Source organism: Larimichthys crocea, chromosome XX (assembly GCF_000972845.2).
Source record: "Larimichthys crocea isolate SSNF chromosome XX, L_crocea_2.0, whole genome shotgun sequence".
Taxonomy (NCBI): Eukaryota; Metazoa; Chordata; class Actinopteri; family Sciaenidae; genus Larimichthys; species Larimichthys crocea.
The window spans coordinates 13907262-13930718 of record NC_040030.1 but is presented as its reverse complement, the minus strand read 5'-3'; the positions used below and the strand labels follow the sequence as shown (position 1 = coordinate 13930718).

Below are 23457 nucleotides of genomic sequence, written 5' to 3'. Positions count from 1 at the left end.
AGAGATGTTAAGATGGTAATCAGCCTAACTACAGATTCCTCTGTTAGAAGAGTCACTGAGTGAGCAAGTTTCTCTATGAGACAAATTACCTTTTGTTGCCGTTGAAAAGCTTATCACACTTTCCCTCTCGTTTTCATTTCCCCACTGGTTTGAAAAGGAATTTGAGTCATTGTTTGACGTAACCCACATTTGTCTGTCTTTTTTCCTCTTAAAGGAATAGTCCAACATTTTGGGAAAAAAGCATACATTAATATAAATCTCACACACTTAGATTTATATGAAGCACTACTACTGTAAATCTCATTGTAGTCCTCACGGGCTCCTTGAAAGGAGTTCACCTTTACAACCTAATGGTCCAATGTGTGACATTTAAGTGGCTCTCTTAACAGAATTTGAAAGAAATATATGTTTTCATTAGTGTATAATCGCCTGAAAATAAGAATTATTTAGGAATGTTTTTGTAGACAGACTGTTCATGCTAGGAAGAAGAGGTGAGGCAAGGGTGTTGCAATCAGAAACAACACAGCGAGATGCCACTAATTGTTACACACAGGTCCTTTAATGTAACAAATCTGTACACAGGTGACATTTTTGAAGCTTGAACTAAAATTGCGTGTCGAATTTAAGAAAAGATCGATGAGAAAAAAGTTAAAATGAGAATGAAGCAAATACTTTTTTTTCCCTTTAATTATATTTTAAGATGGATTTGTTCCTTTTTAGCAGCAGATTTTACTAACTTATGTAGCATATTGTTTAATGACTCTGATTTTCTGTTACAGAAGAGGACAGGGGCTGTTATTTCTTCTACTGTTATTCTTTCTGCCCTTCTTGTGGTCTCCCATTCTCTTGTTGCTGGCTGCACGGTGCCAACATTTTTTTTTTTTACAACTTCAGGCTTCAGGCTTTGCTGCTTTCTGAGCAAAGACAAATCTTTTTTTCTCACCCAGACCTCACTGGAGCAAGTTCCTTGATCACAGCCTGCCCACAGGGGACATTCATGCATACTTCACAAATGCAAGATACTTCCAATTATCAGAGATATTTTTTAATTACACAGGAATTTCAAGAACATCTGGGCCCAGCCGCAGTAGATTTCCCAAAGTGTAGCGTTACACCACAGGCTGCTGCTGTCTTGTCAGTTCAGGAAGTAGAATCCGAGTTACGTAACGACACATTAAATCATAGCAGTTGAAGATTTTTAACAAGGCCTCATCTCATTTGAATTACGCTACTGCAGCCAACAGTGGGAGGGCCCGACAAGAGTTTACTGGTTCAGGAGTGGGCCGCCTGGAAAGACGGATGTCTGCACTCAATGTAGTGATGTTACAAGGTGAGAGTGGGAGGGTTGAACACAAGTAGGCACCTGTAGGTTCATTGCAGAGGGGGCGAATGGCTGGTTGCCAGCGACAGGGGTGTGGTTTCCTGCAAGCTATACATGCTCCACTCACAAGGTGATTATAGGTTAGTGACACACAAAGACATCTACGAGAGGTTAGGGAGGCAAAATATCACACATAGACAGCGAGAAGCATGTGACCAAACAGTGACAGTGAGTTCACCCGTGATGCTTTGCGCCTCGACCACGCCTGATACGGCTTCCGCGAGGGGCAGCGCTATCTATTGTCACACTTCCACAGGAAAGGGATCAAATTCTTCCAAAGCTCGCTCTCTTACTGTTTTTCTGCGCTCACCTGTGTGTGTGTGTGTGTGTGTGTGTGTGTGTGTGTGTTACATGATTTTGCGTGTGATAAATAAAAGACAAACTGGATTAGAAGTGAAAGGGAAAGAAAACAGACGTGGCGTCAGAGGTGTGCTGCTGTTCATTTGGCCTTCCTGTTCGTCTTTTATAGAAAGTGTTTTTTTTGGTGGAATCAGTGGAAACGGGGCATGTTGAAGGGAGTGGCGGCGACAAACTCCCTCTGGGTTGGAAAATATGTCCGGACCGGAGCCCTCCCTGAGCCAAAATAGAAGACACTGCACCCCTCTGTTGCTTATTTTCTACCCGTCTGCCAGTTTCTCTTTTGTCCGTCTCTTTCGGTCTCTTATTTCTGCTCAGCACACCTCCCTATTTTTTTTTTTGCTCTTTCTTTTCTATTTATCGCCCTCTTTTTTTTTTTTTTCTTTTCCTCTTCTTTTGTTTGCTGCGTCTCTGCCCCACCGGTATCTCATTACTCTAATCCTATTTATGAAGGAGACAAACACATGCACGCACATTGTCTTTCAATGCATGCCATCTCTTTTTCTCTCGCCATCTCTTCCGCTTGTTCCATCAACGTTTCTCTCAGATTTATATGAAAGAAGGCGGTAAACAAAATGTGTGAAATAAAAAATAATTTCAAATTATTCAAAAATATTCATATTTTTTAAAACTTTTTTGCCACTGTAGTAGTCTGAAAATGTCTCTCGCTATCGCCCAGACTGTCGATCTCTTAACAGCCCAGGCGCCTTATGTAAACACTTCACTTTGATCAGATCTGGGATCTGTAGTCCCATTGTTGTGTGTTGCTGTAGTCATGAGATTTACCATTCTCCCCGGAGAGATAGCAGAGAGGGGCAGCTAATCATTTTAGTCTATTGTAAGCCTCTCACAGCGACAAACTACACGTGACTTTAGTGTGTCAGTGTTAATTTAAATGTTTCACATCCTGTCTGGTACGTTTATGACAGCAAGAAAAGAGTTCGTATTCAGTTAGTTGAAACATTTCTACTGAACTCCTAAGATTCCCTCTGCATCCTGGTCCAAGGCTGCTGTTGTTTAGGAAACACTCCATTGAACTTCGCTCTCAGGTTAGATATTACAAAAACTAAAGCGATTTGGTGGCCTGATTTTCTAAGCTGATCCACATTTTCTCAGATCCAGCATTTGTCGGCCACAGGGCCTTGATGGAGGCATTAGCCTACTTTGTAATCATTAGGTGTGAGCTAACGCACAATGGGCTTTTTGTCATCTTAAGCCAAGACGGGCCTGTGTGCTTCTGCTCCAAGTCGGCTAAAGTCAGCTAGACATTGTTTGCAGAGCGCTGCCCTGCGCTGATCGAGCACCAGAGCTGCTGTCCCGGCCAAGTTTCTCACGTCGAATAAAAAAGAAATAAAGGATGAAATCAACCGTTAAATATTTGAATTAAATTCAGTCAGTTGAGGCAATTTACCATAACAATGCACTGTAGAAAAGTGTTGGCACTCAGGTATGAAGAGGGAAACAATAAGAGCTGTACACCACCTGTCTGTTAAACATATGTCTATTTTAATTATGCATTATTTTTAAATCAAATCAAAATTTCTGTTTTATTTCTAAATATTATTAATTAATTATCTACTGAAGCTGCTATACAATCTTTCCATGTGTCCTCTGGCAACTGCAGAAGTAAAACTGGAATAATAAGTAGTATTGTAGTCTTAGATTTTCCTGTTTTTACAGTATAATTTGTAAATGTTGATGAATAACTGGATGCAATCTTTATTTCATTTTTTTTTTTTTAGCCAAACATCGGCCGTCTCGGCATCCCTCATGGACCTTCTGGAGAAAAAGTGGCCGTGGTTGCCGTAGATGAATGCGACATCTCCATGGCGATTCGCTTCGGAAAACAGATCGGCAACTACTCCTGCGCCGCCCAAGGCACCCAGACAGGACAGAAGAAGTAAGCCGGGCCCTCTCTTTCTCGTTCACTCATCTTTTTCTTCTTCTGTTTACGTCTTAACGCGCTTTATCTCCAAGTTATCCCGAGCATACACACACACAAGCTAGATTAATAGTTAAATATGTGCTGTGCCTATGGGGGCTATATTAGATTGCCTTCATTACAACAGATTACACAACTCTCATTCTTCCATCCTTTTGTCTTTTAAGCTCCGCGTTCATCCTCAAGGCCTTTCTGCTGTCAGGCAACCAAAAGCTCATCTCAACACGGGCTTAATCCGACTTACTCTGTGTTTACCTTGGACTAATTAAACTTTATTTTTATAGTGTGAGAGTGTTTTCTTCGGACAGTTAGCATGCTGAGACACATTTAGTACGCAGAGGGTGGAGACAGGCAGAGAGAGAGAGAGAGAGAGAGAGCTTCAAAGAGGAATTAATGAGGTTACATTCCTTCAGGAACTTGTTGCACAGGTCACAGGAGCTGAGAGGCATTTAGAGGATGTTTTAACTGTGTCGAGCTGGAGTACACAAATATACATTACACCTGTGTGTGACGTGGTGCAAGCAAGCAGCTGACTAAAGTTTCATTTGGGGGGAGAATGTCTTGACATGATCCAGAGTGTGACTGAAACCATCTAACAACGACTCAGTGCAGTCCAATAACTTAATTTATTAACTTTACAAAGGTACTGGATGGCATAGACCTACAAGATGCTTAATTGCTGGTTTTAGAAGAACGTACCTAAATACTGTTTGCCCCCCTAATATACTGTTAGCCTTTAAGACCAGAATATTTTCCCTAAGGACACTTAGAGGACTTTATTTAGAATCCATTCAGTTTGACCTCTGCTAATAACTATTCCTCTCACAGTGCTTTTACACTGTTTGCAAGGTTTTGCTATTCTTGTTAGGGCGCATCCAGACTGAATGTGGCACCGCAGTGAAAACGCATGTTTTTCCATTGTTTTGAGTAAGGTTGTGAAGTTGAACTGGATCCAACTTTTTGGGAAAACTCAGCCCGACGTCACGCTGTGGTCACCAATTAGATGATAAGACCAGTCAAACCTCCACAGTCAGTCTGAAATGTCTCTGAAACTGAGACTATCCAGGTGGATTCATGGACTAAACTCTGATTCTCTACCTGTAGTGTTCTGGCTTTGTTTATTTCATGTACCCAGCTTCTATATGCTGCAAAATAGTGAGACAAAGAGGTTTAATTTGGTTTATACAACCGTGTAACAACCTTGCGTCTGTAGCACCGGATTCTGTCTGAATGTGGAAGTACAAGTCTGCTCATCAACACTGCAGACTGCACAAATGTCCTAAAGACATATATCATACATGGAAATGCAGCAAACTACTACTAAAGTGTGGTTTATGGCTCTTAAACTAGTCCCAAGATTCCCATTTGATTTAATTATATATTTCCTTCATTGAATTCCTTAAAGACTCTTTGAATAAGCTCCACATGCTCCTGGCTGAGCGACAGTGTTTGTGCTGTATGTACACACATTAAACATTCAGTGGTTTAGTGGGTGTTTTTGTGCAGCAGTGTGTTTAATAAATCTCTTAAAGCCACTTGGTGTTTGATGTCGAGTGTTTCAGAGGCTTGGAGCGTACTAATCAGCTTCCTCCGTGACCTTGTATGTGGAGCCTGAGTCGGCCGTGGTGATGGTAGCAGTTAGCCTTGTGACAGCTTAAAACCTTGGACACAGCAACCCTATTTTCCAGAGATGTCAATCACACTAAGGACTGATGCTTTACCTCATTCGCCCTTTGTGGTGTAAACTTGATGGGGGGTGTTTTGTTATTTCTTATTGTCAAAATCTTGGGCACAGATCTGATTTTTCTCTGATCCATCTTCAATCTGTGTCGTCTGCAGGTCACTGGACTTGACAGGACCGCTTTTGCTAGGTGGAGTTCCCAACCTACCTGAGGACTTCCCAGTCAGAAACAGGGACTTTGTGGGCTGCATGAGAAACCTCAGCATCGACAGCAAACCCATCGACATGGCCAGTTACATCGCTAACAACGGCACTACAGCAGGTCAGACAAATGAGCCTAGGAAATGTGTGATGAGTCCAGTTTAGCTCTATTTAAACATTTTAGAACAATGTGTCTGCACGCTGGTAAAGTTTGTTTTTTTTGTTTGATGTCAAGGTTGTCCAGCAAAGAAAAACTTTTGCACAAATGACGTATGTCAAAATGGAGGAGTGTGTGTCAGCAAGTGGAACACCTACAGCTGCGACTGTCCAACAGGATACGGAGGCAAGAACTGTGAACAAGGTAAGAAAGAAGAAAAAAAGGAATAATCTCTCAAGACAGAGCCAAAAAGTGTGTGAACTCTTAAATATACAGGTGTGTCTCTGGCCGAATGTGCCTGCACCTACATGTTTCTGTGAATGTGTTTGTGTTTAAGGACTCCCAGGAAAAACACAGTCTGACTCATGCAGCAGTCACAATGGAAAGTCACAGTGCTCGCTGACTGTACAGACACTAAACATGGCCTTAGGTTTGGAGATTTGGGACAAGAACAAAGTGTGACTCACTTATCAAAACCCAGACTCAAAGGATGAAACAAAAGACGCACACACACACACCTACACACACAGTGACCCTGTAGCTGTCCTCTTTCTGTCTCTGTTGCCACCAGCAGACACATGAGGCACAGTAAACACAGTTCATGTTACTCTAATGCAGATCTATATACAGTACGTATAGGAAGGTGGATGAACATACATTTGTCAGCGTTTCCGTCTTAACCAAGGACACATAAAGGCATCACGGTTTGCAAACAGTGTTGTTATTTACACTCCATAACCCATCTCATGTTCTTCTATGGTAAGGAGAGAACTTTGATTTTCTCCTTTAGGGCGAGCTTCCAAACAATGTGTGAAGGTGTTAATACCTCTCCTTGCCCTCTCGTCTATGAGGTAGCCGCCCAGCGAGTGCCAGGCCTCGGTATCCAGTATCTGAACTGGGCCGGGATCACAGCGATCTGGGAAGAGGTTTTGGCTGCTCCGTTGCTTGTTGACACATTTGGTTTGAGGCTTCGCACACCTCGCTGCCATATGAGAAAGGAGAGATTTTGTTATCATTTATTTTTACGCTGCCAAACTCATCAAGACTGGACTGACATGAAAAGACTATAATCCACTGGAAGTCACACACCTGGTCAGACTGTTTCCTTTTCTTCTCGTTCTATCAGATCAGATTGCAATTGTGCAGACCTTTTAAGACAATGAATGAGTTCCTTAAACTAAATATAAGAACACTGTTTGCTGGAAAACACTAACAGTGGCTTTAGCTTGTCATGACAAGTACCGGTAGATCTTCATTTTTAATCTCTGGACCGGTGTCAAACAAGTTGTTGCACCAGTTAAGGATGTATTTATAGGCAACATACCATAATAATAAGTTAATATAAGTGTTTACAAAGGAAAGTATTCAGGTGAGACAAAATGAGTTTTGGACTTAGCTGTAGACTTTTGTCTGCTTTGGTTAAAATCCTTAGACCAGGTCAAAGCTCTACTGTACCTGCTGTTCTACTATCCATAAAAAGTTGAGGGAGAGTAGCTCAATAAGACAAAAAAGTTTGAATGCAGATGACCTACTGTGATTTTGTGATTCACCCATGTTTTGCCAGAATTTTGTTCACAGTGAAACATCATCACAGCTTTTGGATGTATTGTCGTGAACTATTTAGATATTCAAGGTCCCTACGGGATCTTTTTTTTTGTTTTTTCCAACTTTGGTGACCCCTGACTTTTCACTTCATCGTCACGTTGAATTTTGAATTTGCCCTGCAAAAACACTTATTTCTTCTTCTTCTAACATTTCTATCAGCATTAGCTCTACTTTATGTTTAATGTTTATTAACAAATGTTAGCATGCTAACGAGGCTAAACTAAGCTTTATCAAAATAGTCAGACTAAAACCACCAGAGCTATCTGTTACAAGGGACAAATATGTGCTTTTGTCTCATAATTACAGCTTGTGGATATTTGCGAAGGCTTCTGTTGAAATATGTGCCCTAAGGTCCTGTGAACATACAGAGTTTATACTGTAGATTATACAGGAGGATACGCTTAGTTTGTATTGAAAGGTGGACCTTAGCTGTGTGTGTGTGTGTGTGTGTGTGTGTGTGTGTGTGTGTGTGTGTGTGTGTGTGTGTGCGCACACATGGGTGGGTGTTTCTTGATCTCTCCCTCTCAACACGTACAGGAGTTTACACGATATGTGTCATGTCTATAGGATTTTCTGTGGATTTTCATGATGTCTCTAGACATTGGATCTTTGAAGAATTACTGTGTAGTAATGCCAAGACCAAAGTAGTAATTATGTTACTTAAAATGAAAAGAAAAACATTTGTAATCAAACTGCGACTGCAGAATATCACATTTCAGTACATTGCCCGTGGACTGTTGCTTCTCAGCGGTGATCTGATATGTTTATTGGAATAACACTAATGTTTATAAGTACAGCACCGATTTAAAATTAAAATGCTTTGCACGGCACCTTTAAACACATTTAATGCAAAATACTAATCATGTTTTGCCCACAATCCCTTCTGTCTCGCCTCGTCCAGTGATGCCATCTCCTCAGTTCTTTGATGGCCAGGCTCTGGTCTCCTGGAGCGACCCAGACATTACCGTCGCTGTCCCCTGGTACATAGGTCTCATGTTCCGCACCAGGCAGCCTGCTGGCACACTGATGCAGGCCAATGCTGGACCAGCCTCCACCATCAACCTCATGGTGAGATACAATATAAAGTACATGGTCAACAAATTATTGTCAAGAAAAAGGTCATCATCATCAGCATACAGTGCAAATGTTTTCTTACTTCTAAGTTTGCAGTAACTTCACAGTTGACTGGATAGAAAGGAAAGTTACAATTAAAACTGCAGCCTTGTCATTAGATTCTCCACCTTTCCCACCCTCCAGGTTAGTGAGCAACAGGTACGTATGGAGGTGTTGCTGAGACAACAGTTGGTGGCATCATTGGGCTTCCCTCAAGTCCGGGTCAATGACGGGGAGTGGCACCACCTGCTCGTAGAGCTGAGAAGCGTTAAAGACGGCAAGGACATCAAATACATGGCTGCTGTGTCACTGGACTACGACATGTACCAGGTACAGGCTAAATTGCTTCACAAATAGACATCGATGTACACATGGGTGACGTTTTCAAGAAGAAATTTTAATTTTCAATTCCATGTTTTTAAGCAGAAGTCAGTCGAGATCGGTCATGACCTCCCAGGACTGAAGCTGCAAACTCTTCATGTTGGAGGTTTGCCTGGAACGGACAACCACGTCAGCAAAGGATTTGTTGGCTGCATACAGGTAAGTGTATGTGTGCGGTTTAAAGTGTCCACATTTTTCAGAGTTTGAAAAGAAACACGACAACAGCTTTCTCCTCTCTGTGACCACACAGGGTGTGCGTATGGGTGAGACGTCCACCAACGTGGCCAATGTGAACATGGCTCAGGGTCTGAAGATCCGTGTGGAGGACGGCTGCGACCTGACTGACCCCTGCGACTCCAACATCTGCCCTGAGAACAGTCACTGCAGTGATGACTGGAGCACACACACCTGTGTCTGTGATCCAGGTAACACACTCAAATGACCCTTATACACTCCTATATATCACTCAGTCACATTTGAGTGTCACTCCTCACTCTTTTCTCTGTGCCCTGCAGGTTATTTTGGTAAAGAGTGTGTGGATGCTTGCCACCTCAACCCTTGTGAGCATGTTTCCACCTGCGTTCGCAAACCAAGTTCCTCCCATGGCTACACCTGTGAATGTGGACAGAACTACTACGGCCAGTACTGTGAAAACAAGTAAGCTCCTTTCCTCTGTGGATATGTGTGCTTAGATGGAGAGCAATTAGAGATAATTAGTACTCAGTATTTAGTTCACATATATAGATATAGTGGGTGGTGTTTTGTGAAGTTATTATCAGGAATTTTTCAGCATCTTTTAAATTGTCAGAGATTAGGTCTTTTCTTTACAAAAATCACAAATGCGTATGCGTCTATAATGCATTTTAGAGAGGTAAGCGTTTGCAGATGTTTAAAATGAAGCAGACTAAATATGGACTTAACCTCCCACAGAAACAAGCCACATTAATCTTCTTTAGTTATGTTAGGTGCTTGTAGTGTGTGACGGAGAGCCAGAGGAACAATCAGACATCAAACTGAAATAATCAGAAATAAAATTAGGAAGTCCATACAGTATATACGGGCAGAAAGTGAAGTCTTCAAAGTGGTTTGCACGGTCAGCAGTGTCACTGAGCTCACATGAATTAGCTATCCCTGATTGAAAGCCATTCATTTCCCCCTGAACTCCGACCCCTATGACACGCATCACTTCCTGTCTTAAGCAGGATGTGGGATTCCCCCTCCATGCCTGACTGATCCTCCATAGGTGTTTAGTCGCTGCTGCCCTCATACCGCCGTGGGTCCCCTATCAGATCACTTCACTCAGTTGGAGATCGCATCTCTCTCTCGAGAGAAAGAGAGTCTGTGTGTGTTTGCATGAATGAGTCACACCTGATTCACTGACTTCAAGCGTAGAGGAAGTTTATTCTAGATTCAGGGCGTTTAGCTGCAGATAAACTTGACTAAGATTTTTGTTCAGGCTGATACCAAGTCAGTACCATGTCAAAAATTGATCAACCATCACTTTGCTTGTATGGTAGTTTACTTTTATTTGACTCTGGTCCTACTGTGTGATGAGAAAAAAGACTTCCCAGAGCAGTTTTGTCTACTCTTTCACCGAACAATAACTACTGTATTATTATGTAAATATATTGTAATTGCACTCAGCTCCATGAAAATCTGATATCGTTTGTCCTTAAATTAATTCTTTGTTTCAGTAATTAATACAGTAATATAGAATTTTAGGTTACATATTGAATTACATTTTAGGGTTTTTGGAAGTCGCAGGTTAAATTGTTTTGAACCTGAGAACACAACATTCTCAAATCATCACTTTTTAAATATGCATATGGCAAACACACAATAATAGCACATCCAGCAGTTACTAAGTAACACTGGCATTCTTTTTGAGTTATGTTTCTGGCCACTTAGTAAATGTAAGTCCAATATTCATACTCTTTTAGCTCTGCTTTTTGGTCAACACTGCTGAAGAGTTTTTTTGGCTAACCTTTCTTACGTGGTCACATTGTCATTTGAAACATAGGTTTTTATTCAAATCTTATTAATGTGTCATTGTCTTTGATGACAGAGTGGAGAAGCCGTGTCCTCAAGGTTGGTGGGGCAGTCCTGTGTGTGGACCCTGTAACTGTGATACCAACAGGGGATTTCATAAAGACTGCAACAAGACCTCTGGAGAGTGTCGCTGCAAGGTAAAAACATACATAACGGGTGACATTTCACAGGTTGATGGGGAATATAAGAGTGTCATGATTCACCAGACTGTTTGTCATAGTTTGCTTAAAAAATAAAATATGTATCATGTTTTTGATGTCCTGTCATGTACTATCATCCTGTAATTGTTACTTTGGCGTTAAAGATGCACCTTTAATGATCAAAATATAGTGTCAGTCATCTATGTCTTCTCCTCTCCCTGCAGGAGAACCACTATCGGCCAGAAGGTGAGGACACTTGCTACCCCTGCGAGTGTTTCTCCATCGGTTCTGAGTCTCGAACGTGCGACCCCACCACTGGACAGTGCCCGTGTAAAGGAGGAGTCATCGGCCGTCAGTGTAACCGCTGTGATCACCCCTTCGCTGAGGTCACTCCCACTGGATGCGAGGGTATGTGAATTTATATATTTTGTAATTACGTGTATTAAAAATAGGATCTTCCCTGTTTTCCTTGATCAACAAGATGAACTTCATGAAGTGATTATATCTTAAACAATAGCTCTGATGGTTGAACAAAAGGAGCTAAATAACGCAATAATCCCTGCAAATGTACCAATAACAATTAAAATAAACCCTGCAGTAAAACACGACATACACAAGTCCACAGCTATTCCAGAATGCTGTCAAAGCACATGGTTTGTGAAAATTGAAGTCATAAATTCATATTTGTCAATATGTTCAGAGGAAAGACAGTAAAGAAAAACTCATTTCAGAAATTGGAGGTATTATTCGCTTAGATGTTCGGGTTCACAGAGTGAGCCCTGATGAATCGATGAAGTGTCAAAAGAAGACAGATAGTGTCGCTCACATGTGCTGGTGCTGCAGTTGAGCTAACTACACGTCTTTGTCGCCACCCAGTCAAGCAGAAGAGGCAAGTCTGGCTGGTGGGCTAACTTGGCAGTGTGACTGAACACACACAATACGGTAGAGATGAATGGAAGACAAAACCACAAAGTCCCCCAGCAGAAAATGAATGTCAATGTGTTTACTGTTTAACCCGATATGAAGCTCTTCAAAGTCTCAGAACGTGTTTGGACTTTTAATGGATGCAAGTTCTTTGTGATAACATGGTTCTTTTTGCTTGGTTCATTTTTGATAAAATGGAGTTAAGATATTTTTGAGACCTAAAGGGGTCAAACAGATTCTGAGAGTGAAGAATGAAACAAGTGACAGGTTTCTTTGGTCATGTCCTGTGGGTCACTGAGATGTGATCGTCCATGGCAGGCATCACAGTGATCTGTCAACTCTGCACCAAGCCCAGACGACAGCGAGACAATAAATCTGCAGTTAATGTCACCACAGCCTTTACTAATGACTGAATAATGTTTATGTTTCAGTAGCCGTGATTCTTGATCTAGAATGCGAAAATAGTAGATGCATGAAATTAGTAAAGTGTAAATGATTAGCTTATTTAATCAACAGTAAATGTTTTATTCAGGTTATGAAGTTATGAGTCACAGCAGCGGTATCGCCTTTAAGAGTTAATGAAACACTAACACAAACAAACCAACAAGCCTGCAGGTGCTGGCTTGTTTTTTCCTGTAAAATGATTAACCCAGACATGCTGAAATCAATTATGTATTATTATGAGTTCATGTAATGGCTCTGCGGGCTTTATTTGGTTGAATGTCACTGTACTTGTACTTGGTTAGTTGTGTCCTGATGTAAAACCAATCATGTACTTCTATTCCAAAGTTTTACATAATGCTCTCAAACAAATCAAATTTTTTGCCTTCAACAGCTGCCTAATGTAGCGTGATGGAAGATGTATGTGTTTACCTATTAGCCCATACTTGATGCCAGCCTCAGTTTATATTTCATCTAAACCTTCCAATATATTTTTTTTGTTTGTCCTCTCCTCCACAGTTGTGTACGACAGCTGTCCCAAGGCGTTTGACGCAGGCATCTGGTGGCCCAAAACCAAATTTGGACGCCCAGCTGCCATGAACTGTCCCAAAGGATCCATCGGTGAGTGCTTTAATACCCCTGACGACAAAAGTAATCTGTGGGGTAATTATTTAGCTCTAGGTGGAGTCCAAACAAATGTGTGGTCCAAGTGAGTTTCAGGCCACTGAGGCTAAAAGCTACATCAAGGTTAATGACATACTTGTAGTTAAATTTTATCGTCTTTTCAGGGAAATGTACGCAATAAAGGAAGAAGTTTGAATTTCCATCAGACAGAGCCAGGGTAGCATCATGCTAAATAAAACTATCCTGTTGAACTATTGCTTTAAAGCGAGTGTACTGTCTATAACCTTTTCTGAACAGGCGAGAACTACAGAATAATGTAGTTCTTTAAAAAACAGTTCTCACAGCCAGAAATATTCAGTTATTGAGTAACAGCAGTTAGATTAAGCTGCATGGGTGGCTGTGTTTTTATAAGTGAATGCATTTTAAGACATATAAGCACACTCCCTTTCTCTTTGAACCTAAACAACATAATAATAAGCCTCCACTGATTGGTCCGTTAATCCAACAGAGCTTCTTCATCTGCCAGTCGTCTATAGGTTTGTATGTAGGGCCTCTTGGAAAAACACCAGGTACTTTACATTAAGAGCTGACAGTAACTCCCCGCCTCCTCCAGCTGTGTATGTGTGTGTGTGTGAGGGAGAGAGACAGTCGAGGTGAACTCAAGATTCGAGTTCACTGACCTGTTCCCAGTAAAGCACTGTGACTTTCCTGGTTACCCCCCTTAGTTACTGCCGTCACCATGGTGACCCCTTTTGTCGTCTCCTCAGACTCAGCGGGGAATTTATTTGCCAACATTGCTCGTCGCCTTCTCTTAGCTCCAACTGGCAAGTCCTTCAGCAATTTCTTCTTTTGCAACAATGGCATATGAAGAGACTTTGCATTTGGATGAAGTCTGTTCTCTAACTGAATCCGACTGGAACAAGTCAGTATGGATTTAAATATTTAAACCACCGAGACAGGAAGTGGTTGGCAGTAACTTTTGTTACCCCTGGCTAGTATCTGTAGGTATTTCTTTCTGGCTGCAGTAATAAGGCAGCGTAGCTTATTGTATGAGAGGGAAAACCCCCCAAATATCTCTCTGATATCAGTTCCAAACAGTTCACAAAGTTGTACACTTACATTGTTTTAATGTGACTTAATATTATTTTGTGAACATGTATGTCTGTTGAAAATATAACCAGAAACCAACTCATAATTTCCTCTGTTTTTGTACTTTATTTAATTTTTTTACAGGTACTGCCATCCGTCACTGTAACAATGAGAAGGGCTGGCTGTTGCCTGAACTCTTCAACTGCACCACCGTCACCTTCTCCCATCTGAAGAAACTGGTGAGTTCTAGACAAAATAAAACATTTATACTGTCACTTTCAGCCAGAAATCTGACTCAGTTATGGCAATATTTGAGGTTTAACTAATATTAATGGAGTTAATGTGTGTTAAGATACTAATGCAACACTAATACATTTAAAAGTAAAAGTTTTTATTTTATACCAGAAAGATATTTAAATATGAAGTTTTTATCAGACTGTAATGAGTCGTACACTACATTAGTCCTCCCTAATATAATCATAATGATTACTGGTAGTTATTTAAAGTGTGCTGTAAGGAAGCTGATGTGTCTTCAACAAAGTGTAATTTCATCGGATGAAGTCTCTTGAGGATTTACACAAAGTATTGTGTTTGAACCTGAACCTAATATTCTCGGCTCGAGCTTCTCAAAGTCTCACTAATCCTGAAATTGACCAATTTCTATTATGTTTCATCGCGCCAACTCAGCTTCCCCTCGCCTTGACCTGTACGTTCTTGTTCTCTCCCCGTCCCTCTAACCATCTTCCAGAACGAGGACCTGCGCCGCAACAATTCAAGGATGGACAGCGAACGCTCCAAGACCATCGTGCGATTGCTCCACAGTGCCACCAATAATACCCAGCGTTACTACGGCAATGACGTGAAGACGGCCGCCCAGCTGCTGAACCAGGTGCTGCAGTACGAGAGCCGGCAGGCGGGATTCGACCTCACCGCCATGAAGGATGCAGAGTTCAACGAGGTGGGAAAGGAAGCCAAGAGCATGCACAGTCAGATTTTACAAAATGTTCCAGTGATTAACCAGTTATTGGAAAAGATTACTGGATTATTGGAAAAGAGCTTGTGAAATCCACTGTGGAGCACTGGGAGCACTGGTGGCACACTGCCCTCCACTGGTTGACTCTCACTGGGAGAGCAACTTGATCCACTGTAGTAATCTAACACTCCCCCCCATTGCTTTATTGCCGGTCTTTTTAATATTTGTGCGATGATTCACTTTCAATAATCTACAATTATTGTGAATTTTTCCAGAACTTGGTACGAGCAGGCAGCTCCATACTGGACCCTGACAACAAGGAGCACTGGGAGCAGATCCAGAGGACTGAAGGAGGCACTGCACATCTACTCCGCAACTTCGAGGACTACGCCAACACCCTGGCACAGAACGTCAGGAAAACTTACCTGAAACCTTTCACCATCGTCACTGAAAACATGAGTGAGTGGAGACGCTGCGATCACACTATGTGGCTGTGGAACACGTGACCACAAATCGTCCTCACCCTCTGTCTCTGTCTCCTCTTCTGCATGGCTCATATCTAGTTCTAACCGTGGACTACCTGGATGTGTCCGACCCGGAGAGGGCGACACTGCCTCGGTTCCAAGACATCCAGGAGGCCTACCCCAAAGAGCTTGGGTCATCCGTCCATTTTCCCCAGTTCAACCTTCGCACTCACGCCCACAAAGGTATGAACGCTGGAATCAGAATCTGACTCTGTTCTTTTTAATAATAAAGTTTAAAAACAACAGTCCAGTCTTATCTATCACTATCCCCTCCCAGCGGAGCCTACTCCTGCCCCTCCTCCAACTCAGACCGATCCGCCACACGAGGAGGAGCACACAGCGTCCGATAGGAGACGTCGCCATCTCGAACCAGCTGCTCCTCTGCCGGTTGCCGTGGTGATAGTGTACAAATCATTGGGGAAGCTCCTCCCGGAAAGATACGACCCTGACCGCAGGAGTCTGAGGTAGAGTACTGACACTTCAATATTGCACACTGCCAGTTTTATTTATTAACATACTTTTCCCACGTGCTTTGCTTGGATTAAATTATGAAGTGTAAACGGAGAATGATTGAGAAAAAAGAGACCCGCACTCTATCTGAACTCTAAAAACTACCGTACAGTGTGTATAGAATTCATCATATTCTGTAAACTGGTGAAGAAATCCTGCGTCACATGAAAACATTTCATCCTTAATGTTAATACATGCCATAATATTTACTGTAGTTGTGTTTGAAGGGACCACCTTATCGGTGCCTTCAAAGGACTGACGTATTCTACGTATTCTTGATGTGTGAAGGAGAGAAAGCTACTAGAAATATGTTTCTATGATAAGAAAGTTGACAAAAGGATAAGAGAGAATATGACCAAATGTAAACAAGCTTTAGGTCTACTGTACACGATGTGTGTGTGATTCGTAAAAAAAGCACATGTATGTTTTTTTTCCAGGCTCCCCAACCGTCCAGTGATCAACACAGCCATCGTGAGCGCCACGATTCACAGTGAGGGTCCACCTCTCCCTCCCATCCTTGACCCCCCCATCACCTTAGAGTACATCCTGCTGGAGACAGAGGAGAGAACCAAACCTGTCTGTGTCTTCTGGAACCACTCCATCGCGTAAGTCGGACTTTACACACTTTGATTCACTTTTCATATTCTTTGGCTCGCGTTCTGCTGTGTGATTTCTTACCTTTGTCTGATGTGTGTGTGTGTGTGTTTAGGATCGGAGGCACAGGTGGCTGGTCCTCTAAAGGCTGTGAGGTGCTCAACAGGAACAACAGCCACATCAGCTGTCAGTGTAATCACATGACCAGCTTTGCGGTGCTTATGGACATTTCCAAGAGAGAGGTACTGTTGAAAGGATTTCTCACTTAAAACTTTCTATTTTCTACTTTTTGCCTTGTTTTTGACTGTCTTGTACCTCCTCTCCTCAGCACGGCGATGTTCTCCCCCTGAAGATCGTCACGTACACCACGGTGTCGGTCTCGCTGTTCCTCCTCCTCCTCACCTTCATCTTGTTGTGCCTGTTGCGCCGGCTCCGCTCCAACTTGCACGCCATCCACAGAAACCTGGTAGCAGCGCTCTTCTTCTCTGAGCTCGTCTTCCTGGTCGGCATCAATCAGACCGACAACCCTGTGAGTGTATTTCCAACACAAAATCAATGTGTACGATGGTGTCTGCAACATATTCTTATTGTCATGGTTCCCTACATTTTTTATCAGGGGTAACCCAACAGCCCTGTCAGATGACTTTTCGCCAGCTGTTTTCCACACAATCTTGTGGAACGTGTAGCTTTCAATCGTTACAGCTGCAGCATTAAAACCTGCAAGCTTGCTCTGCTTGTGACATTTGGACAGAGGTCACAGTAGCCAAGTAGTTCTTTACACAACAGAGATTTTTTGTCCAGTCTCTGTTCATGCTGGCCTGTATTTACATTGTATGCTGAATTGCTTGCTGAAAAGTTAGCTTGAAACAATTTAAGGAGAATGACATCCCGGGCATTTAGATGGAAAACAACACAGACCGCAAATGCATACAATACACGTACAGTTAGTACTTTTCCTATGCTTGTGGCCTGGTGGAACTTGAGAGGGGTAAAGGTGTTTCACTCCGGTGTTTACTGAATTAAAAAGTGACAGACATCCTACGATATTTTTTTGGCCTGCGGGAAGCCACCTGAGCCAGTGTTGACAGGAGCATTACGAGGATTGAAGGAGCCAAGGCCTACCTGAGAGTCTGCCTTTATTTGATAGATTATGTTTTGTTACTCAGCAAACGACTTTAATAGTAAGGAATGTGCTGGTTGCTAAAGTCCTCTCCAAATATAACAGGATGGATGTCACTGTGTTACTGTAAACATCACTGATTTAAAAAGGTGTAGGATATGTGCTGATATAGAGTCTGAAGGCAGAAATTGAATGAGCTAATTATGTTATATTGTAATTGTAATTATGTTAGTTATGTTCATAATCGGGTGACCAGAAACATGCATGTGCACTTACATGTGGATGTACAGTAAAGGATCAAAAGATGTGGGGATTCTTTGAAGTCTGCTAACACACACACACACACACGGACACACACACACGGACACACACACCTCCATTGTGCCAATAGTGGAGACATGCTGTGACTGGTACCTCTCTCCAGAAGCAGGCCTCAGGCCAATAGGCACTGGCAAAGCATCTTCATATTTACTTGATAAATCCCTCGCATGTCTGTGGTTCAGAAAACATCATTAATCTGTTAATTGATGGGTGATCCTATTTTTTCGTTTTTTCTTTTTTTAAAAGGAGGTTTGGAAAGGTGAGACATGTGATTGGTCTTGGGGAAACACAAGGACAGGCCTAAACAGAAAATGTGACGTCAATGCTACATTAGCCTGTGGAACATCGTTATTATTGTCAGTCATCAGCGTATTCTTCATTAATTCAGTTTCCTTCTTTTTAAGCACTTAGTTCAAAGTAACAGCAAATGTGAAAAAGTCCTAAAGTCATTAGACTGGCTCAATAATGTCCATTAATGAATAATATCCAGCTAAAGGCCAGGTAAGGCCTGTAGCAGCACCTGTTTTAATGCTTATGAGCTCCTCTCTTTACATGTAAGAGGAATGTATTTGAAAGCTATGGGTGTAACTTTAAACTGAATGTGTCAGCTGTGACTAGACTAACTAAACCAGATGTCTGTGGTCTTCCACAAGACAACACAGGACCGTCACGTCAGGCTAACTGTCGGTCCTAAACATTGTGGAGGGTAGTAACCTCACACCCCGCGGCATCAACAAAGAAGGACATACAGTAACACTGTAGCCCATAAACCGAAGAAGAAAAGAAATCCACACAAATCAGACTCATTTATCTTAGATGCAAATTTAAACAATTCAGCATCTCGTGACGCATTTGGATGAATCAGAAATCTTTAGAAATGTTCCAGCAGTTTTGACTGAACCGAATTCAGTTTTGGGATTCGTCACTAACTATGACCGGTGGGGGAAACTTTCTGAAACTGAATGTTACCGACGATTAACGACCGGCTATCAAACCAGAAGAAACGTTTAGTAGCATGGAAGATAAGTTGTGGGTTTTTCCTGCAGTAATGTTTCTGACTCACAATGTTTTGACTGGGACTTGAGCGCTGACTAACACCGCGCTGCCTTATCTACACCTGTGTGCAGCCAAGTTTGCAAAGAGATTTAAAAAAGAGAAAGCATTTAGTCTGTTATATATATATTTTTTATCTCTCTGAATTCATAAACGTTTGTGTGTATTCATACCCTCCATCTCTTTTATCTAGGTGTGTGTGTGTGTGTGTCAGAACTGTGGAATGCTGTCAGTGTGTGCCCAGGGCCATCTGCAGGATGATTTATAACCCTGTCAAAGTAGTCTCCATCTCTCTCTCTTTCTGTCTCTCTGATCTCCACAGCTATACACAGCATTACTAAAATACAGTACCTCAACTACTGGGACATTCCCTGACACACTGCATTCCTCCATTACAGTAACAGACGTTAAAGTAGAGAGGGAAGGAGGTAGAAGAATGCGTGGATAGCTCAAATCATTAGTTGATCATGAGTTTAAGGTATGCTACTGTTAGAGCTGCAAATATAGGTCGCTTTCAACTAGGTCGTGGATCAACTAATCTATCTCCTTGTGCATCAGCAGCACCAGTCTGTAAATTGTTGTTAAATGGCTGGTAGGTTAGATGGATGATGGGATGTGTGAAGGGTGGATGGATTTACCGATTGTTCATTTGAGTGTGATAGCAGCGAAGACATAAACAAACTCACTGTTTATTGGATTACTTATCTGGATTCCCCTAAAATGTCGACTCATCTTCCATCTCTCTTCAGTTTGTGTGCACGGTCATCGCCATCCTCCTCCATTACTTCTACATGTGCACCTTCGCCTGGATGTTCGTGGAGGGGCTGCACATCTACCGCATGCTGACAGAGCTGCGGAACATCAACCACGGACACATGAGGTTCTACTATGCCATGGGCTGGGGCATACCGGCTATTATCACAGGTGAGACACTCACACACACACACACACACACACACACACACACACAAGCTCAGATACAGAGCAGCGGAAGATGGTAGATTGTCAGGGCGCATATTCGTGCTGCGACTCGTCTCGACACGGGAGGCTGGGATCCTCGTGGGAAAATTATTGAACGCGGGACAGAGGAAGAGAAAAGGGATTTTGTGGTGAAGAGTGTGTGTGTGTGTGTGTGTGTTGCTGGGAATTTTATCGACATCTGTTGATTCATTTGTTTTTATGACTCGTTTTATTGTCTCTGGTGGCTAATTAGTTCCACTATTTCAAGCTTGCCATTTTACTACATAATGTACTTTGTAACCCTTTGATTGACAATAAGATGACTGTTCTATATTAAATGCTTGGCGATGTAGCAACATGCTTTGGCAGTGTTGGATGCCAGCAATGCTTATTTCATTTGAATCTGGATTGAGACGTGATGCATGAGAGAGAGATATCGAGTTACAGAGCAAAACATACAGAGGTCCAAAAAGGACAACTCAAAGATGACATATGACAGTGATGAGTGAGTAAGATGATAATGGGAAACACTAAATACAGGAGGGGAATTTTGGGTGTTGTAGAGGAAGATGAAAGAAGACTGTAACGCTCATATTGTGTCATGTTATGTGCCTCCTGTGTTTAGGTTTGGCAGTCGGCCTTGACCCTCAGGGTTACGGGAACCCGGACTTCTGCTGGCTCTCCGTCCATGACACGCTCATCTGGAGCTTTGCAGGACCCATCTTTGTTGTCGTCCTGGTACGTACATGAATTAAAATAGTCCAAGCTGAAGCTGAATGTTTTCAGACCATTACAGTTCTGCTCACAAACCCTCTCCTTCTCTCTAAAGGTGAACATCGTGATCTTCATTCTGGCTGCGAAGGCGTCGTGTGGGCGCAGGCAGAAAGCCATGGAGAAGTCGGGAGCGATGTAAGTTTTATGTCACATTAATAACTCAATATATAGCACAACATCCAAAAGTTGATAGAACTTTTTGGCACTGGGGGAAGCTCATCAGTGTTTGTTTCCTCTCAGTCCTGCACTCCGAATGGCCTTCCTCCTACTGCTGCTCATCAGTGCGACATGGATGCTCGGTCTAATGGCAGTCAACAGCGACGTGATGACCTTCCACTACCTGTTCGCTGTCTTCAGCTGTCTGCAGGTAACACAGCGTGTTATATTTGTGTATTTGGATCAACGTCCTTCTCGCTGCCCTGTTTATAATGCGTCTCTTTTGCTCTCTTCACAGGGAGTCTTCATCTTCTTCTTCCATGTGATCTTCAACAAAGAGGTGAGGAAGAACCTCAAGAACGTCTTCACAGGAAAGAAAAGCCTACCGGACGAATCCAGCACAACGAGGGCCTCTTTGCTCACGGTGAGTAAACAGACACTAATACTTTTTTTGCCATTGCTGCATTATTATATTTCAAACTTGTCATTTTAAGCAATTTTATTGTGTTTATTTGCTCAAAAAGCCTCATAAGACATAACAAAGTCTCTCTTTAACCCTCCCTCCGTCCTTTTATCCCTCCACCCTCAGCGATCTCTCAACTGCAACAACACGTACACAGAAGACGGCGCGTTGTACCGCTCGGGCATCGGCGAGTCCACCGTCTCCCTGGACAGCACGCTCAGGTCAGCCAAGAGCCGCAGCAGCTTCCTGGCTTACACACTCAGGTACAACATGCTCACTGACTGCATGGCTGCTTTTACTACACTGCTGCATGACCAGTGTCTGTTTGTTTGTCGACTTGAGGTTCTTTGAACTTTTTGGCTCATGTTCTTTGTTCTCCTCCCTGCATGCCTGCTGATGCATCAAATGTCTCACATATACTAACACACCCCAAGCCCCTGATTTATATATACATGAACTGTGCATACACACACACACACTCTGTCACCTTTATTCTCTGCTTTCGGGGGAGTAAGTGAAATTTCTGAGTTTCTCTATATTTTGGGGCTTATATATATATTTTCTGCTTTTCTTCCACACATGCATGCTGCCACAGAATGGCACATGCATTGTACAGTTACTCTGCCGGCATGAGAGGTACATGCTGAGATTTGCCAGTGCATGGCGCATGGCTTTGTTGCAAAATCAATACACACACAGGAAAAGACACATCAACTCTAACTGACACACATGACATCACAAAAGACACACAGTATCACCTGAAGATTCATCCAGACTGACATCCATACTGTTACTACATCCATATTGTTCTGTGTTATGTGCATTGACAGATTAACTGTAAACTTTGTTCATGTGAAAATACGTCGTTTTATAGAATTGTATTTTTCGTAATATAAGGACTAAAGAAATTAGTGCAAGAATGGTAATGTGATATAGTTTCAAGAATATTAAGAATGTACTCCAAACTGTTTCAACAATAACTGTACGTTATAACCTTCATGCAGGTGTAGGATTTATTGCTGGGTTGTTAGTTAGCCAAGTACACTAAAACAAATGCTCATGCTTCTTATGCAGGTTACTCTAGGTCCTCCTTTAACTTGTTACACACACACACACACACACACACACATATATATATATATATATATATAATATTATATATATATATATATATATATATATATATATTATATATATATTATATATATATATTATGATCAAAGTGTAGTTGGACATACTACAAACACTGACCACTGACATTAGCATACCATGTAGCCATCTGGTAATATCTGAATGTAGGAAAATGTGAAGTTTCAGAAGTTGTGTGTGTCACCAGACTTGAAATTTTATTTTGTTTTATTTACTTTCCCCAAAAAAAAAATGGTGTCATTAATTATATTTCTATATATATATTTTAGCTTGGATTTTAGCCAGTGACAGCTAAAGGTTTTAGCTAAATGCAGTTTTAGCTAGATGTATCTAACACACTGAGTGCTTTGTACAGCGTGAAATAAATACAATTTTTTTTTTACTTGTATTAAAGTTTAAGAGGGTAAATGAACTTACTACAGACACTAGACACATACTAGCTTTTCACAACTCGTAATATGTAGTCGCCGACTATTAGCAATGTTTCAGGTATTTGAAATATGAACTTGTAGCAGTTGTACAATACATAAAAGTGTGTATGTTATAGTTTTGTGTGGCGGCCCTACATGGGAAATTGGCATCATTTATTATGTGAAATGTTGTGTCTCTGTTACTATCTTTAACAGGTATTTTTTATAACTGACAATAGACAAGAATCTATTGAGCTGAGCAGATTTTTTTTTTAGCATGTGTAAAACAACATGCTCTTTTTCTTTCAACATTGTGCGTGTCGAAGAATTTGCATGGAGCACTTTAAGGTCGGGACAAGCGTATT

At 41.8% G+C, this 23457-nt stretch overlaps 1 protein-coding gene across 8 annotated transcripts in view; it reads left to right on the top strand.

The window, feature by feature from the left end:
- celsr1a (cadherin EGF LAG seven-pass G-type receptor 1a) overlaps positions 1-23457 on the top strand; it is an 85018-nt gene that overhangs the window by 57829 nt on the left and 3732 nt on the right. For 5 of the 8 annotated variants that reach the window (XM_019256084.2, XM_027272272.1, XM_027272273.1 and 2 more), the window contains 25 exons: positions 3481-3638; positions 5520-5683; positions 5798-5923; positions 8226-8392; positions 8582-8767; positions 8861-8977; positions 9069-9243; positions 9334-9475; positions 10884-11004; positions 11232-11415; positions 12892-12993; positions 14230-14324; positions 14834-15043; positions 15334-15517; positions 15622-15765; positions 15860-16046; positions 16530-16697; positions 16802-16928; positions 17015-17215; positions 19930-20104; positions 20766-20878; positions 20970-21049; positions 21155-21281; positions 21369-21494; positions 21660-21796. In XM_019256084.2, coding sequence (XP_019111629.2) covers positions 3481-3638; positions 5520-5683; positions 5798-5923; positions 8226-8392; positions 8582-8767; positions 8861-8977; positions 9069-9243; positions 9334-9475; positions 10884-11004; positions 11232-11415; positions 12892-12993; positions 14230-14324; positions 14834-15043; positions 15334-15517; positions 15622-15765; positions 15860-16046; positions 16530-16697; positions 16802-16928; positions 17015-17215; positions 19930-20104; positions 20766-20878; positions 20970-21049; positions 21155-21281; positions 21369-21494; positions 21660-21796 — 3716 coding nt within the window. The remainder of the gene's footprint in view (positions 1-3480; positions 3639-5519; positions 5684-5797; positions 5924-8225; positions 8393-8581; positions 8768-8860; positions 8978-9068; positions 9244-9333; positions 9476-10883; positions 11005-11231; positions 11416-12891; positions 12994-14229; positions 14325-14833; positions 15044-15333; positions 15518-15621; positions 15766-15859; positions 16047-16529; positions 16698-16801; positions 16929-17014; positions 17216-19929; positions 20105-20765; positions 20879-20969; positions 21050-21154; positions 21282-21368; positions 21495-21659; positions 21797-23457) is intronic. The other 3 variants (XM_027272274.1, XM_019256089.2, XM_019256086.2) reach the window with 1 other exon arrangement.